Source organism: Brachyistius frenatus, unplaced genomic scaffold, assembly GCF_029030835.1.
Source record: "Brachyistius frenatus isolate BFR_SWC_R1_liver_20210118 unplaced genomic scaffold, ASM2903083v1 Contig_126, whole genome shotgun sequence".
Lineage (NCBI taxonomy): Eukaryota > Metazoa > Chordata > Actinopteri > Embiotocidae > Brachyistius > Brachyistius frenatus.
The window spans coordinates 1,135,001-1,152,232 of record NW_027210725.1 but is presented as its reverse complement, the minus strand read 5'-3'; the positions used below and the strand labels follow the sequence as shown (position 1 = coordinate 1,152,232).

Here is a 17,232-nt window from a genome sequence, read left to right as displayed (position 1 = left end):
GTCTGCAGCAGGAGCGCCGTAACGATGGTTTACCTTGAACTCGTTGTCGCGGTCTTTGGGTCCTTTGTGGAACGGCCGGTCGTACCGGAAGCGCCGCACGTTGTTCACCCGGTAGAAGCTCTTGATGCGGTCCGGGACCCGGTCCATCTGGAGGACGCCCACGCTGTCCGGTACCGGCGTCACCGCGTAGATCTGGAGGTCTGAGGAGGACGGGGTCAAAGGTCAAACTGAACACACGGACGACACACACACACACACACACACACACACACACACACACACACACACACACACACACACACACACACACACACACACACACACACACACACACACACACTTGGAGGATACACTGCGCGTCACACTGCAGGATGGCCTCGTCGGGTTGGTTGGGGTGCTGCATCGCGATGGCTTGTGGGAATTCTCCCAGCATCCTTTGCTGGAAGGCCTCCAACCTTTCGTAGTCATGGCCACGGCAGACGAACTCTTTGTTCTGGTGGGAGTGAATCAAAAATAAAAGGCAGAAATCATCTTGTTAATGACAAATTACACTTTTTAGACAGATTATTTGAAGCGGTCACTGACTCGGAGGAAGAAGGGGAACTTCCTGCCGTAGAATCCAACCCTGAAGAACTCGGGCTCCAGACGCTGCTGCTCCATGATGTTGTCGTAATACGCCGCCTCCATTTTCTACAAGGAGAAGTCGTATTTATAGAGTTTGAGCCAATTTATAGAATACAACAGGAGGATAATCACTGATGATGATGATCATAATAATAATAATAATAATAATAATAATAATAATAATAATAATCACTAGTAAAAAAATAGAAAGCAGAGTTTGTTGCTCACCCGAATCCAGCTGAGACTCTGGTAGTCGTAGAGAGATTCATACTGAAAGGCCAACTCTCTGCACAGAGGAATACCGTACTCCCAACACTACACACACACACACACACACACACACACACACACACACACACACACACACACACACACACACACACACACACACACACACACACACTTCTTTATTGTGGTTTCAAATTAAAAACTATGCTGACAACTATATGTTTGTCATTTTTAAAGCAGAAGTTACAAATATTTTCTGTTTTCTGCTTCTTGAATCTGAGAATTGAATGTTTTTTTGTGGTTGGATGTAAAAGTATCTGGAAGCTTGTTTTGTCCTGAGTGTGACGGCTCACCTTCCCCTTGTTGAAGTAGTGGATGACTTTGCGGCAGAGCCCCTCCTTGCGGTGCCACTCGGTCTGAGCGGGATAATGCAGGAAGTCTTTGAGCGGTCGTTCGTCCCAGTGCAGCAGCTCCCAGTACAACAGCAGCGTGAACGCCGCCTCTGTGGACAAACAGCAGCAGGACGTCAGTCCGGCGTCCTTCAGGTGTGCGTGGACATGACGGACGTCCCCGCGGGAGCGTCGTTGTGACCGAGCGTACCGGTGTAGTTCTCAGCCTGCAGATGCATGTCGCACAGTTTGTGGATGTAGCGGATGTACATCTCCTCCTTGTTGATCTCGGACTTGTAGAAATTCTGAGACGATACAAAGCAATCAATGTCCACGTTTACAAAATCTAAAACTTCCCGTTGTTGTGAAAAGTTTCTGAGTAAGATATCAATATGAGGCGTCATCAATGAGTTCAGAGACCGTTCCCGTTGAACGCAGCGCAGCGATGCACCCGCAGCAGCAGGAAGCAACGACCTTCGTCGAGCAGAGAAACTCTCCAACACGCAAGAGACGACGGTCTGAAGACTTCCTGATGAAGGTCGCTGCTTCCTGCTGCTGCGGGTGCATCGCTGCGCTGCGTTCAACGGGAACGGTCTCTGAACTGTTTGATGGAATGACGTCACGTCTTACCAGCAGATTAACAGTGCAGCCGATCTTCTTGTTTTCCGTCTCGTCTCCCTTCATGCAGTCGCTGGAGAAAAATAATAAAATAATAAACATCATATTAAAAAGTCCACTTCACCTCCTAATGAGCCCGGCTTCTCTACGTCGTTGGCGCCGGAGTTTACCGGTAGTCCAGCAGTCGCTCCATCAGCCGGGTGACGGAGGTGACGAAGGAGATCCCCGTCTCCCTCCACGTCTCCTGCTCGATCTTCTCCAGCAGACTTCAAAGAAAACGTGCAAAAATGAGATGATGTCACCTCCAATTATCTGACAAGACAGCGCCGGTGTCGTTAAATAACTTCTTTACATAGTGGTGACAGTTTTACACCTTTACAGTTCTTTAGTGAACGAACTAAACTAGAACTTTACATGACAAACACGTGTTCCTGTTCTCGACTCTGATTGGTCTGTAGTTGCTGCGTGCTGACCTCGGCGTGTTGTCAATTCAGCTCGGAACGTTTTACAGATTTAATGAAGAAAAATGAATGAACAGATTGATTTTGTTGCCACTATATTATTATCATTATTATTATTATTATTATTATTATCATTATTATTATTATTATCATTATTATTATCATCATTATTATGATCATTATTATTAATATTATTATTATTATTATTATTATTAATAATATTATTATAGTGTTACAACAGGGACTTTTGGTCCTCTCAGAAAATAAGCACCAAATTACAGTTAAATGCTCGGGATTCTCTCCTGGTTCTTCTTCTATTATTTAACGAGTGACGATAACCGGCCTCAACTTCCTGTAATTAGTTGGAAAGTCTGAAATGATGTTTCAGTTTGATCCGACCCACCGAGATCACCTCTTTTGGTCGGATCAAGTTTTGGTCCTTTGGTCCGGACCGAGATCTGAGACTCTTCATAATACCTCATATTTTGGTTCAGGACAAAAGCAGCCTGAAACATTTTTAAACTTTTTTTTTAATGTCAAAATCTTCAAGAAAATAACTAGTTTGAGTATTACTAGTTTGAGTATTACTAGTTTTAGTATTACTAATTTTAGTATTGCTAGTTTTAGTATTGCTAGTTTTAGTATTGCTAGTTTTAGGATTACTAGTTTTAGTATTGCTAGTTTTAGTATTGCTAGTTTTAGTATTGCTAGTTTTAGGATTACTAGTTTTAGTATTGCTAGTTTTAGTATTACTAGTTTTAGGATTACTAGTTTTAGGATTACTAGTTTTAGTATTGCTAGTTTTAGTATTGCTAGTTTTAGTATTACTAGTTTTAGGATTACTAGTTTTAGGATTCCCTGGACTGAAAAATGTTCAATTAAAGCACAAATAAGTTGTTCAACAGGAGAAATGGGAGTCTGTCTGCATGTGATTGATGGAGGCTGGGTTGCAGGTTTTCTACAGTGGGGAGATAAAGAGGCAGAGTGGCGGGGGGCGAGCGAACCCATGGGCAGCCTGTGTGGTGGTCGTACCTCGGGTAGGGCCCAAACAGCTGGGTTCTAGTCCCGCAGCAAAGCAGACACACGAGAGCAGCGTTAGAGCAGAGAAACGGAGAGTTAATGAGTTATCAGAGAGAGAGAGAGACACGACAGCAGGATTCACGCCGGTTTAAGAGTCGAGTGTTTGAAAAGTGTGAAGAAGAATCGTGTCGGAGTTCCTCACAGCAGACCGAAGAGCTCCCGGTAGTTCTCGTCACCTTTCCCTTCAGAAACCAAACTGTCCAGCTTGTCGATGAGCTCCGCCTCCACCTGCAATCACACACACACACACACACACACACACACACAACCTGACTTCCTCTGGTTGAAGGTGTGTGTGTGTGTGTGTGTGTGTGTGTGTGTGTGTGTGTGTGTGTGTGTGTGTGTGTGTGTGTGTGTGTGTGTGTGTGTGTGTGTGTGTGTGTGTGTGTGTGTGTGTGTGTGTGTGTGTGTGTGTGTGTGTGTGTGTGTGTGTGTGAGTGAGTGTGTGAGTGTGTGTGTGTGTGTGTGTGTGTGTGTGTGTGTGTGTGTGTGTGTGTGTGTGTGTGTGTGTGTGTGTGTGTGTGTGTGTGTGTGTGTGTGCTCGTACCTGTTTGAAGTTCCCGTTCTTGCGCTGCTCCCAGTCCATCATGTCGTGGAAGATGGGGATCATGATGTTGCGAACCTCCACCTGAGGGACGAGCGTGACGCCGAGGAACGGGCCGATCATCCCGGGGATGAAGTGGATCTTATTCTCACCTGCAACCGGCAGAAACGTTTCAAACTGTCAAACACGTCATCCATCAAAACCGCATCAGAGAAGAAGAGTTCGTACAGAGAAAGTACGATTAGCCCCAAAAATGATTCTATTTGATTTGATTACAGACAACAGATATAATAAATACACAACAGCGACGTAGCATAATGTGATTCTGTCATGTTTATATTTGAACGTTTGCAGGACTGATTCACATTTAAAGGAACAGTCTGTGAATCAAGATGGTGGCAGCCTGTTTAAAAGGGAAATAAGAAGAGAGGAATCCTCCTGAGAGGCTCTTACCCAGGTTCTGCCACATGCTGAACAGTTCGTAGGTCATCATCACTCTCATGTCACCGTACCTGCAAACGCACAAAGTTCATCAGTTCAAACACCAAAATGACTTCAAGTAATCAATCAAACACTCTCTGGATCAACGTGCAGTCGGTCTGTGTCGAGAACAAAAGAGTCGTCGAGCAAAACAAAGAAACAACAGAAAAACTAAAACCCAGCAGCTTGTCTGGTGTCCTGTTTCCAGTTTGATTGATTTCATCTTCCTGTCTGCTCTGACCAGGTTCACCTGCCCCTCGCTGTCCTCCTCTCCGGAGTGTATGTAGTCCGTGTTGTCCTGTATTTTTCCGGACTCTCGTGGGAGTTTCATCTGCTTTTTGTTTTCCTGTTTATTTTTGTTAGTAAATCCCTTTTGAAAGCGGAGGAACTCCTGCTGCCTGAGGACGTTGAACATCCGGGTGCTGCCTGGTTCCCGGGACTCTGGTAGAAATAACGAGGGGAGACGAGCTTTCCTGGAGAAAAGAAGTGTTCCTGCAAGACTGATAAAGTAGGTCGGAGAGTTTGTGGAGCGGCTTCACTTCAAAGAGGAAAACGGCTTCTTTCAAATTCTGACTTTCAGCGTTTTAGCTGCAGAAGACACCAAGTCTGAGGACAAGTGTGTGTGTGTGTGTGTGTGTGTGTGTGTGTGTGTGTGTGTGTGTGTGTGTGTGTGTGTGTGTGTGTGTGTGTGTGTGAGTGTGTGTGTGTGTGTGTGTGTGTGTGTGTGTGTGTGTGTGTGTGTGTGTGTGTGTGTGTGTGTGTGTGTGTGTGTGTGTGTGTGTGTGTGTGTGTGTGTGTGTGTGTGTGTGTGTGTGTGTGTGTGTGTGAGTGAGTGTGTGTGTGTGTGTGTGTGTGTGTGTGTGTGTGTGTGAGTGTGTGTGTGTGTGTGTGTGTGTGTGTGTGTGTGTGTGTGTGTGTGTGTGTGTGTGTGTGTGTGTGTGTGTGTGTGTGTGTGTGTGTGTGTGTGTGTGTGTGTGTGTGTGTGTGTGTGTGTGTGTGTGTGAGTGAGTGTGTGTGTGTGTGTGTGTGTGTGTGTGTGTGTGTGTGTGTGTGTGTGTGTGTGTGTGTGTGTGTGTGTGTGTGTGTGTGTGTGTGTGTGTGTGTGTGTGTAACGGCAGGAATCGGTCCCTCCAGGATTATTTTGTGATTGTTGCAATCAGACATGTTTGCGGCGACTTTTTTGAAATAAATTGTGGGAATTTAAAAGAATTGCAGGTTGAGAAAATAATTTTCTTTTTAAGAACTACCTGATAAAGAATGATATGTAGTCACTTCCTGTGATAATAATCAGGCTGCACATCACAGAAATATTCCAGCTCCAGTAAATGTTGGGTTTGTGAGCGTTAGTTGTTTGTGTGCTCTTACTTGTCTAAGACCTTCTTCCTCTTGGCAGGACTCAGGTTTTCCAGCTGTAAACTGGGCTGGTTGATGTACAGCACGGCCAGGCTGAAGTACGAGTTCCACACCTGCTCACACACACAAAAACAACCTTTTCTTTCTGAACACAGCTTCCATTTATTTATTATGTGAGTGTGTGACGGTAAAGATCACCGACTGCGGTTCATGTGGTTTTTCAGGTTCAGTAAATCACTTCTGTTATGTGGTTTGACTTTAAGCTTTATGTTGTCGAAAGTGAAAAGAATCACGTTGACGGTGAGAGTGACTCGTGTGAGATAGCCAGCAGGAAGAAATAAACCTCAGCTGGTTTCTTGTGGTTTTCACTTCTTGCAGATTGTTTTTTTCTTGCATGAAGTGTGACAGTTACAGTCGAGTACCTTGAAGTCAAAGTCGGCCTCGGTGAAGTTCTTGTGCAGAGCAGGAGAGAGGTACTGAGCCGTGGTCAGGATGATGCTGCAGGAAGGACACACACACACACACACACACACACACACACACACACACACACACACACACATTACTCGGTCCAGCTCCGACACCGACGTGGTTGTCTGGCAGATGATTTTTCGGTGTCTTACTTGCTGGTGAGGAGCCTCATGATGTTCCAGTCACGGGGGAAAATACTGAGCTTCATCAGGTTCCTGAACACACACAGGATCTTCAACAGGAACTCCTGAGGAGAAGGATCAGATCTTTGTTTACATGAGGAACGACGTGAGGCCGGAGCTGGCCACGCCTCCTCCGTGACGGCGGCGGTCTCCTACCTTGACCTCCTCTTTGCTCTGGAAGTTGTCCATCAGGTGCTGAAAGTGGATGTCCGTCATCTGGCGCAGCAGCGACAGGAGGCAGGACACGTACTCTCCCTGCCAATGAGGAGAGGAGGGGGACAGTCACGTGAGCCAATCACAGAGATGGACGACGGCGGGGTAAGACAGGCTCCTCCCCAAACTGACCCCTGATCAGTGGCCTCTTCACTACAGGTGTCACTCTGTGTGAATGCATTTTGAATATAAATATGTAATAAATGCCAGATTGTTTTTATAAGTAAACAACAAATCCAATGAATTTAGGGCGAAGTGACGCCTCCTTTTATTGGACTTGACTTGAGAAAGCTGAATGTTTCTGAGCAGCAACAACATTATGTTTCATGTCTGTTCTCAACTGGATATTTGTATCTCTAAAATTTCAGTCATAATGCTCCATAATGCCTTCATGCACTATTAAAACATGAAATAAACAAAAACAATAAAAAGGCAGAGTTTAAAAATCATCAACTTGTTATAGAAATGCATAAAAAGAATAAAAGAATGAAAGCTAACGACTAATGTGATTCGTTCGAGGCTAGAAGCAAACAGCAGCAGGTGCACTGCATCATGGGAAACGTATGTCCTTCAAAATAAAAGATGGACTTTTTTCTTTTTCCACTCAAAAAGGGCCGCACGATGAACATTTGGGCCACGACCCACCAGTTGAGAACCCCTGATCTGTCTTTACTTTGTTATTTCTGGGCTTCTACTCCCAGTTAGAGAATATAATATATTAGAGAATAAATGGAGGTGTTGAGGAAGAGGCCGGGAGGAGCCAGACTGAGATGGAGCCAAAGATGAAAGGAGGGAAATGGAAATGAAGAAAGTTGGACCGTCATGGAACAATCAATCACTAAGATAAATAAAAATAAAAAACTCATAAGAACCGCAAGACTCTGAAATCATACACTATAAATAAAGAAAGAACGGATGCAAAGAAGAACAAAAGGAAACTTTTAATAAGCGATGAAAGGAGGATGAAACGTGAGGAGTGTCTGATGAGACGGATCAGCTGATTGGAGGAGGGCAACATGGACCAAATCAATACTGTCATCGTTATCTAATTATTCATAATAATTTCAGTTTCAAATCTCAGTGAGCCACATTCAGTTGGAATTTAACTTTCTGTCATTTAGATGTGAGAATAGTGAAGCAGGATTTTAAGAGAATATTATCATTAATGAGTGAGAGTATTGCCCAGCTGTAGTAGAGAGGGAGGCAGGCAGGTGCAGGACTGACGAGGCGGGCCGGGAGGTGAAGTAGTAGTAGTCGTATTGTTAGTTACTAACAGTGATCTCCGCGGTGCACTGCGGACAGCGTTGACCCCTTACCGCCTCCTGCGATTGGCTCTTGCTCATGATTGACAGCAGGGTCTGCAGGAGGACGTCCAGCAGGGACTCCACCATCATCTCCACCTCCTCCTGCACCGACGTGTCCTGGAGGAGGAGACGAGAGGAAGGAGGAGAGAAAAAAAACAAAACAGGAGAAGAAGAAGTGAGAAGTGTGTGTGTGTGAGAGAGTGTGTGTGTGTGTGTGTGTGTGTGTGTGTGTGTGTGTGTGTGTGTGTGTGTGTGTGTGTGTGTGTGTGTGTGTGTGTGTGTGTGTGTGTGTGTGTGTGTGTGTGTGTGTGTGTGTGTTACCAGTGAGCTGGTCTTGATAATAGAGAAGATGGAGCTGAGTATTCCAGAGCAGATGAGCAGCTCCTTCTGCTGCCTCAGATGTAGATGGATGTGATGCAGGACCACAGGGAGCAGGATCCTACGAGACTCTGAGGGGGGAGGGGGGAGGCACACACACACACACACACACACACACACACACACACACACACACACACACACACACACACACACACACACACACACACACACACACACACACACACACACACACACACACACACACACTGGTTAACCCAACAAAAAAAAAATCATAGGAAGGCAAAACAGAAAGGAGCTTGCATTCATTTATGTATTTTAAGAGCTGTTTGTAGCAGATTATAATCATATTAAAATGTTTATTGAAGGAACATGTTGGCAGATTAATACCTAAACTGTTTATATTAAATTAAAGAAAGCAAGAACTCATCAGGAGATTCATCTGCCAAACATTACACTTCAGATGACATCATTTTCCATGTTGTAAGACTTGGGTGTTATTTTTCGCGTTCACACATTTGAACCACATTCACATTCACTATGTGGGAATATATTCTATATTATTCCCGATGTTTACCGGGGAACGAGAAGAGCCGGCTGTCGACCGTCCGGGCGATGGACTGCAGCTTCACCACGTCCATGGACTGTCCGATGTGCACCGTGGACGGCATGCTGCCCAGGGTGCCGCGCACGAACTCGGCCACCTCCTGCACCGTGAACATCTGCAGCAGCTCGTCGAAGATGGCGGGGAAGGAGTTCAACAGGGCGGCCTGAGGAAGAGGAGGGGGAGACAGAGGAAGGGTGAGTGAGGATGTTTACAGAGGAGGAAGAGGAAGAGGAGGAGGAAGGAGACGCCGGGTTGTGAGGTTAATAAGTTAGAGTGAAGGGAGTGGAGAGAAAAGTCACAGTGAACACAGAGAAGAGCTGTTTTCATCGAGCATGCCCCGCCCACCTACAGCGGAAAGCTGACTGCACCACAGGCCTGTCAATCAAACAGACACTCCCCCAAAACATACCGCTATCTGAAGCCTAATATCTAATCATTGATGGGTTTCTATTCATAAAAACAGTGACAATTGTTTTCTTTGGATGACAACAAACCTTTTGGGAGGTCAAAGGTCATCTGATGTTTAAACTCCTGAGAAACCAGATTGTTGTTATCTTGGCGGCCACCAGAGGTCGCCGAACTTTAAAATGTAACTGTGGGTCATAATATACTTCTTTAACAAAACACCTGTTTGGTTGTTTTTCAGGAGGAGGACAGACATATTATTATTATTATTATTAATTACATATTCTTTAGTCCAAACACGCAGTATTAATTATTTGTTTTGTAAATAGAGCTTCTGCCTTCTGTAATACAGAACAGCTGTTCACTGGTTTTAAAAGGAGAGTGAAGAGAGAGAATTTAATAATTAACAGATAACAGAGATCAGAAAAAGATTAAAAAAGAGGACAACGTGAGAGATGTTAATTCATAACCAGTTCAACATGATTAAAACACACAGAAGAGACACAAATCAGATCTCAACAGTCACAGAGAAACTGTGTGAAAGTCCTGGAGGGTCCGATGTGAGCGAGCGGCGCCTCCTCAGGACGGGATGTGACTTCATGAGCCGAGTGTGGTGACGAGGATCATACAGCCGGTGCAGGACGGGAGTGTGTGAGAGCAGTCCGGGTGTGCAGGATCACAGGTGTGTGTGTGTGTGTGTGTGTGTGTGTGTGTGTGTGTGTGTGTGTGTGTGTGTGTGTGTGTGTGTGTGTGTGTGTGTGTGTGTGTGACAGGTGAATTCGGACTCCGGGCTTCCTTCCACACGTCTACTTACTGACAGCGGAGACGGCCGCAGAGCGTTGGAGCTCCAGGCCTGAGTGCAGCTGGCCGGCCCGCTGCCAGGAGCCTGTCCTGGGGCGGGCGGCTGGGCCGGGCCCGGGGCGAGGGCTAGAGCTAAGGGAGCAGCAGGCCCGGCGCCGGGGGCCTGATTTGGGCCTGGACAAGGCTGGGAGGCCTGCGGTGCCGTGGGTGGAGGAGTAGGAGGAGGAGGAGGAATAATAAGGACCCAAATGAAGGAGCAAAGAAGTGGAGGAGATTGAAAGAGGAGGTGAAGGAAGGAGAGGTCCGAGGTACCAGCAGAAAGAGGAGATCACAGTCAGATTACAGCAGCTGAGAGGAGACGGGAAGCTCAACTAAACTACACGAGTGTTTATTAAAGCTTCTTAGTATTAGCTGTTATAAAAGCAGAAGAGAGTCTCCGTAAACTACAGACACAAGAAACACAGGAAGTACATCAACGCCGCTTTAAAAGAAACCATTAAACGACCGGAGAACAGCGACTCTTCCTCACCTGAGTGAAGATGAGGGTCTCTGAGTTGCGGCTGTCGAGGCTGAGGACGAAGCGGATGGACTGGAAGAGCTCCTGGATGCTGGTGCGGAAATGCTCCTCCTCCATCCCGCATGTAGCCCGGGAGTACAGGATCCGGGACTGGACGATGAACTTGAACAGGTACTCCAGGGCCTGATGGATTAGAACGTATTTTATTGTATTATTGCTCTGTGTTTAATTTATTTTTTATTTTTACTCACATTTTGATTGATGTGATTTATGTTCCTTTATATCTGATGTTTTGTGTGATTTTCTTGCTGTGAAGCTCTTTGTGCTCCACAAATAAAGTTTATTTTTATTATTTTATATATTCTATACATTTTATCCCCAATGTGAAGATTTCTGAACTCCTTCACTTGTTTTAATGACACATTAACTATCCAGGAGGACGTGAAAATTATTCTTCTTAATTACATTTTTTTAATTTTACACCCCCAGTTAGATGTGACTGCTTTTTAAAGCATTCATAACTCATTTTTAAGGGACTTCTCATTTATTAATCTTGTTTTAAAGTATGACTGCATCAGTTTCAGGCGTATAGCTGGAGCAGCAACACAAATTAAATCTTACAGACAATTTTTTTTAATTGCTTTTACATTTGAATTCTTTTCTTTTAAACTATAATAGGGTTTTATAAAAAAAAAAAAAAAAAAAAAAAAAAAGTAACGTGTGTAGTTGTCTTAAAACTTGAAAACAGATACCTGATTGTACCGAGAAGATTTGGATGTTGATATTTGTACTGATTTTGTTTTTAAGGAACCAGCATGTCGGTCCAGTAGTTCGTAAAACGTTGAGCGAGTTCAGAGTGAAACGAGCTGAAACTCGGCGGCCGACGCAAACAGATTCGTAAAAGATGAAAAAATAAATAAATAAAAAGTGTCAGATCTGAACTCACAGCTGCTGCGTGTCAAAACTGCCCTCAATAATTCACCGCGTCCACTTCTACAACGACAGCGTGACCTCGTTGATGTTCGAGCCTGATGAATATTTCAGCGTGCTGAGCAGCGTTTGTCTGAACATCTATTCTCAGCTCGGACTACGACGCTGACGCAACTCTGAACACGTGCAGTCGGCTTTTAGTCAGTCGACCACGTCGGGACGATGAGAGGGAAGAATTACAAAAGCTTAAAAAGATTTAAAACTAAAGTTAAAAGCTGTTTTAATTAGTAGATTTAACCGCTGGTGTTCAGCTCAGAGTTGAGATACCGTCTCTCTCACCCTCATGGCCTCCTGGATGTGGTCCTGCCGGACCACCTCGGCGGACCGGTCCATGTACCACTTCAGACACCGGATCAGCTCCCTGAAACACAACAGACATGAAAAATGACGCATTTGAGTTGAATTATAACATTTCAGCATCTGAGACACAGATTCAGGAACTTGATCTAAAACCGCTCTCTCGGATTTTCTGGTCAGTTGGGGGCAAAATATTGAATATACTGTATATCCTGTGTACCCTTCACTCAAATTGATGAGAAGTTGAATGGGAGTCTATGGAGCCGGAGGCTTTTTGGAGCCGACCTCTAGTGGCACTCGCTGGTATTGCAGCTGAAGACATTTTACAGACCTGGAAGCTACGAACACTTTTATATCCACTCTATGATTTAGATTCATGTTTCTGGTTGTACTCACTCTGTTTTAGCTCCACTGAAGGAAACAGGAACCAGAACAATAAAGTTGTGGACCAGACAGCTAAAAATAAACTGTGTGGGTGAAACACTCACTTGTAAGCCAACGCGCCAGCAAAGTGCTTCTGGATGTACGTGTCCATCACCGGCCTGAAGTGGTAGTACTTACTGTCCCGGAGGAGGTTGATGATAAACACCTGGAGGAGACGGGGACGACGAGACACTTACATGGAGAAAATCTGACGTCATCTCAGCAACAAAAGGTGAATTATGAACGGTTTCACATCCAGTTAGTAACTCAGTAATAAAACACTCACCAGCGACTGGAACACCAGCGGCCCGTATTTGTCCGTGTTGTCGTCCAAGATGGAGAACAAGGTGTCGAGGATGTCCTGGAGAAACTGTCAGTCAGACAGACAGACAGACAGACAGATGGACAGATGGACAGACAGACGGACAGACAGACGGACAGATCAGAGGGTTTTTTGTGGTAAAATTGCAGAAATTAGCAAAAATTGCGAGGTGAGGAAAATAAATTTGGATTTTATTTATGTAATTATATCTTGGAAATATTTGCATTTCTTTATGTTTTGAACAGGTTTTCTGTTGCCCTGGCTGCCTGTGTTTGCAGCGAATGTTCGTTATTGCAGTGTAAAATCTGGCGTGTTGTTTGAGGCTGGTTTTATAGCTCTGTAACACTGACAGAGTTCAGCTTCATCTTCACAGAAATAGAAACACACTCCGACACCGACGGCTGGAACCGCCGTGAGACGTCCTGCCGACAGTCTCGCACCTCAGCGAGTGGAGAAGCTTCCAGGTGACGCAGGAAGTCTTATAAAATCAAACCTGACAGATCGTGATTCCTCCGGTGAAGAACATCCGAGTCCGTCCTCGTCGTGGAGAAACTAACGAAACCTCAGCTCACCTTGACGATCTCCTCCCCGCTGACGTGTCTCAGTCGTCCCAGGATGTCCATGACCCGGTCGGGATGAGCCTTCCACTTCAGCAGCGCCAGGAGGTCCACTGGAAGACCAGAGAGGAGTCAACCATCAGGAATGAAAGCTTTACTTCTATATTTCCAATGAGGAGCGTCTCGTACCGTTCTGGGTGAGTTTGGTGGACGAGAGCTGTGTGGAGATCCAGAAAGTCTCCTTGGTGCTGCGCTGGAAGACGAGGCTGGACGGGATGCTGGGACAGCTGTTGAAGTCCTCCTTACAGCAGGGCAGGCCCAGGTAGAGGGCGTGGTTACTGAAGGTGGTGTTCTCATCACACTGAGGAGGAGGAGGAGGAGGAAGAAGAAGCAGTAGATGGTTCCATTAAAAATGTTGTGCTTTTATTTTGTCGCCTCCAGGATATTTGTAGATGTAAAACTGCACCAGGTATGCGCATTATTTTGAAAATCTCTCCAGGAAGTTTGTGTAATTTGATTGTGAATCATCTCTGAGTGATTTATCATGAAAGTCTGATTATTAGGAAGCAGGAAGTGAACAAACACATTGAACCCGTGCAGCGTGCCGGACCTTGTAGACGTAGAGCTCGTGGCTCTCGTCGGACAGAGTGGTTCCGTCCTCCCTCATCAGAGGAGTGAAGGCGAAGCCGAACAGCTTCTTCTCTCCTTTGTCCTTCGCTGCAGAAAGAAGAAGAGAAACAGTCAGATTATCAGAGATCTGAAAATAAAAATCACATGAAAACCTCAGAACGTGTTGTTTGTGCTCTCGTGTTTGTTTCCTGTGTGAAAGCGATCATCCGACCGGCCGTGAGCTGGACTCACTGGAGCAGTGTCTGAACTCGAAGCGGAGGTGCGACCCCCGGAAGCGGTCGATGGGGATGGGCAGCTTGATGACCTCGCTCCATCGGGGGCTGTTGTTGTGGTAGAGCACGAAGGAGCGGTGCTCCGGGACGCCCGGCTCGCCCGAACCCAGACTGATGCAGTCCTGCAGGAGAGAGACGGATCATCGACTCGCTGCACATCAAACTATTGATCAACCCGCGATACGAGAGCGGCGTCGCTACCTTCAGGATCTCCCCGTCGGCGTACAGCACGTAGACGGTGACCTCGATGTTCTTCTGCACGCTCTTCCCTCCTCTCTCGAAGTCGCCCCGCTCCAGCGTCAGGTACAGGTCGTTACGGATGTCGCCTGCAAGGACACAAACAAAACACATTCGCATGTCACCGAGAAACGAAACAAACACGAGCACAAATCTGATGATTTTCATTTGTGGTTTTGACTGTAAGACGTCAAAATAATGTCCGACAGAAGCTGAATACTCTGCAGGCGTACACGTCCTGTAGCACAGAAACCTCTGACTAACGAGTCCCATTCATTCAGTTGTGGTTTCTAAAAACATAATGTTATAATAGCAGCAGGATAAAAAGAAGACACACGTTCCACTGCCAGAACAAAGCGGCTGAACGGTGAATCCTTCACGTGGTTCAGAGGGAGAAATGACTGACCGGGCATGATGACGTCGGGGAAGCCCAGTTTGCGTGTGATGGCGACGCCCCTGCTGAAGATGAGCGGGTTCTCTCTGCGGACCTGATCCATGTCGCCCCGCAGCAGCTGCAGGGAGATGATCAGACCTGCAGGGGGGAGGAAGAGGAGGAGGAGGAAGGGAGGAGGAGGAGGAGGAGGAGGAGAAAGAGGAAGAGGAGGAGAGAGGCGGGACAGAAACAGAAAAAAAAAATTCCAGTAACTGGACATGGCTGGAACAAAACAGCATAAAAATGTGCATTTTTTTATAACATCTGATCTGCACACACACACACACACACACACACACACACACACACACACACACACACACACACACACACACACACACACACACACACACACACACACACACACACACACACACACACACACACACACACACACACACACCGTAGTTGGTGCTGGGCGCGGTGTACTTGGTGCTGGACTTGCGGATGATGTTCTCGTGGATCTGGTACCATTCGTTCTCGTTGTTACACCTGGAGGACAAAAATAAAACATTCATGTTACATCATGAAGAAAATATGTTTCTAACTCTGGCAGAGTTCACAACATCACTGAGTGATAACCATGAAGCATCCTAACACGCACACGCACACACGCACACACGCACACGCACACACACACACACACACACACACACACACACACACACACACACACACACACACACACACACACACACACAGGGAATCCCTCTTGGCTGAACCTTCTGAAGACTCACCTGCAGCAGCCCTACAGTACTCAATAACAACATGATGTCATCCTGTGTGTGTGTGTGTGTGTGTGTGTGTGTGTGTGTGTGTGTGTGTGTGTGTGTGTGTGTGTGTGTGTGTGTGTGTGTGTGTGTGTGTGTGTGTGTGTGTGTGTGAGAGTGTGTGTGTGCTGACGGCATTATCAGACTGCAGAGGCAGTGAAGTGTGTCTGCAGCTGCAGGGAAACATCGTTGTCTCCTTTACATAACAAACCGTCAGAGAGAGACGGTCTGAAGAAGAAACATCGTCTTCATCGTCTCTCTTTCTCGCTGCCCTTTGACCTCTAGTGGCGCTCGGTGGTATTGCAGTTTAGGGCATAGATCGTTTTTCCCCTCCTCCACCGACTCTCACAAACTTACGTGTAGACCTTCAGGACGAAGTCTTTCTCCTCTTTGAGCTCGGAGATGGTCTGCAGCACGTCGCTCATGGCCAGAACCGCGCAGCCGTACGGTCGGCGGTACTGGACATGCGGCGGACCTTTCTTACTGTCGTTCAGCAGCATGCGGCCTGCGACAGGAAGAGCACCATTGTTATAAACTTTTTAAAAATCAACTCCTTTATTTCAGGCGTTTTGTCCTGCATGTCACACTTACCGGTTCGTATAACCTGTGAGACGATGTAGAGATCTCTCTTCATGTCTTTGTTGCTCAGATCCTGAAGAGTCCAAGAGGAAGAAAAAAAACTCAGATATTGGAAACGAAACACCAGATTTAAAAGATTTCAAGGAATCAAGGAGGTTTATTATCTTTCCAGACGTGCTGGTCTATATGAAGGGAACGAAATTTAATAAAATACATAAAAGGAACAATAGAAAACTAATTTGTATTGATTTATTGATTAATTTATTTTGAACTGTATGTTTTTAAACCATCAGCTGCCACTTAAAACTCAAGAAAAGGACTTTTAATAAATCTAGTTCATACATCAGAGATAACGGAGGAGAGTTCATATCTGCTGTTTAAATGAGTCTCTACATTTTCAGATGCTCTGATAGTTAAATAATATTAACTTGCGTGGCGTTTCCATCATTACTGAAGATACTGCGTGAAGAAACTGGAGGTGGTTTCACCCAAAAAGCTTCATAAACACAGATATTGAAATATGTTTGTCAGAGTTGATACTTCAACTGAACAACAGGGGGCGCTGCTTTCTTACTTTTATATCCATCCTCTGTGTTTCAGATGTCATCTTCTTAAACTGTGTGTGTGTGTGTGTTCGTGTGTGTGTGTGTGTGTGTGTGTGTGTGTGTGTGTGTGTGTGTGTGTGTGTGTGTGTGTGTGTGTGTGTGTGTGTGTGTGTGTGTGTGTGTGTGTGTGTGTGTGTGTGTGTGTGTGTGTGTGTGTGTGTGTGTGTGTGTGTGTGTGTGTGTGTGTGTGTGTTACCGTGAAGAGGGCACACAGCCGGTCGACCTTCTCGGGGTTCTTTGGTCCTCCGTTCTTGTTCAGTCTCACCATGAACTTCTCGCTGACAAACACAAATCAGAACAACAAACAGTCTTTAAGTTTAGTGGAAACGTTTTGGCTCGCATCGTCGTCTTCATCCCACCTTCCTACTCCAGTTATCATTTTGCTTGATTTAAATATTAGTTGGTAATTTTGGTTTTCTGAAGACATCCTGCGACCATTTTTCTTCAAATCTCCCAAGTTGATTTCCTATAATTGTGCTGATTCAGCAGGATAAATCAGTG

At 45.6% G+C, this 17,232-nt stretch overlaps 1 protein-coding gene across 3 annotated transcripts in view; it reads right to left on the bottom strand.

The window, feature by feature from the left end:
* dock3 (dedicator of cytokinesis 3) overlaps positions 1-17,232 on the bottom strand; it is a 115,408-nt gene that overhangs the window by 7,046 nt on the left and 91,130 nt on the right. For all 3 annotated transcript variants that reach the window (XM_069714095.1, XM_069714096.1, XM_069714097.1), the window contains exons 10-42: positions 16,928-17,009; positions 16,139-16,199; positions 15,905-16,052; positions 15,181-15,269; positions 14,751-14,876; positions 14,309-14,433; positions 14,067-14,229; positions 13,816-13,922; positions 13,395-13,566; positions 13,221-13,318; positions 12,613-12,696; positions 12,392-12,492; positions 11,886-11,967; positions 10,629-10,799; positions 8,864-9,056; positions 8,269-8,396; positions 7,918-8,064; positions 6,587-6,685; positions 6,401-6,495; positions 6,200-6,275; positions 5,790-5,890; positions 4,398-4,456; positions 3,948-4,096; positions 3,543-3,628; positions 3,353-3,379; positions 2,030-2,125; positions 1,872-1,932; positions 1,453-1,546; positions 1,206-1,354; positions 853-939; positions 586-690; positions 352-493; positions 34-200 (exon numbers count right to left, since the gene is read on the bottom strand). In XM_069714095.1, coding sequence (XP_069570196.1) covers positions 34-200; positions 352-493; positions 586-690; positions 853-939; positions 1,206-1,354; positions 1,453-1,546; positions 1,872-1,932; positions 2,030-2,125; positions 3,353-3,379; positions 3,543-3,628; positions 3,948-4,096; positions 4,398-4,456; positions 5,790-5,890; positions 6,200-6,275; positions 6,401-6,495; positions 6,587-6,685; positions 7,918-8,064; positions 8,269-8,396; positions 8,864-9,056; positions 10,629-10,799; positions 11,886-11,967; positions 12,392-12,492; positions 12,613-12,696; positions 13,221-13,318; positions 13,395-13,566; positions 13,816-13,922; positions 14,067-14,229; positions 14,309-14,433; positions 14,751-14,876; positions 15,181-15,269; positions 15,905-16,052; positions 16,139-16,199; positions 16,928-17,009 — 3,670 coding nt within the window. The remainder of the gene's footprint in view (positions 1-33; positions 201-351; positions 494-585; positions 691-852; positions 940-1,205; positions 1,355-1,452; positions 1,547-1,871; positions 1,933-2,029; positions 2,126-3,352; positions 3,380-3,542; positions 3,629-3,947; positions 4,097-4,397; positions 4,457-5,789; positions 5,891-6,199; positions 6,276-6,400; positions 6,496-6,586; positions 6,686-7,917; positions 8,065-8,268; positions 8,397-8,863; positions 9,057-10,628; positions 10,800-11,885; positions 11,968-12,391; positions 12,493-12,612; positions 12,697-13,220; positions 13,319-13,394; positions 13,567-13,815; positions 13,923-14,066; positions 14,230-14,308; positions 14,434-14,750; positions 14,877-15,180; positions 15,270-15,904; positions 16,053-16,138; positions 16,200-16,927; positions 17,010-17,232) is intronic.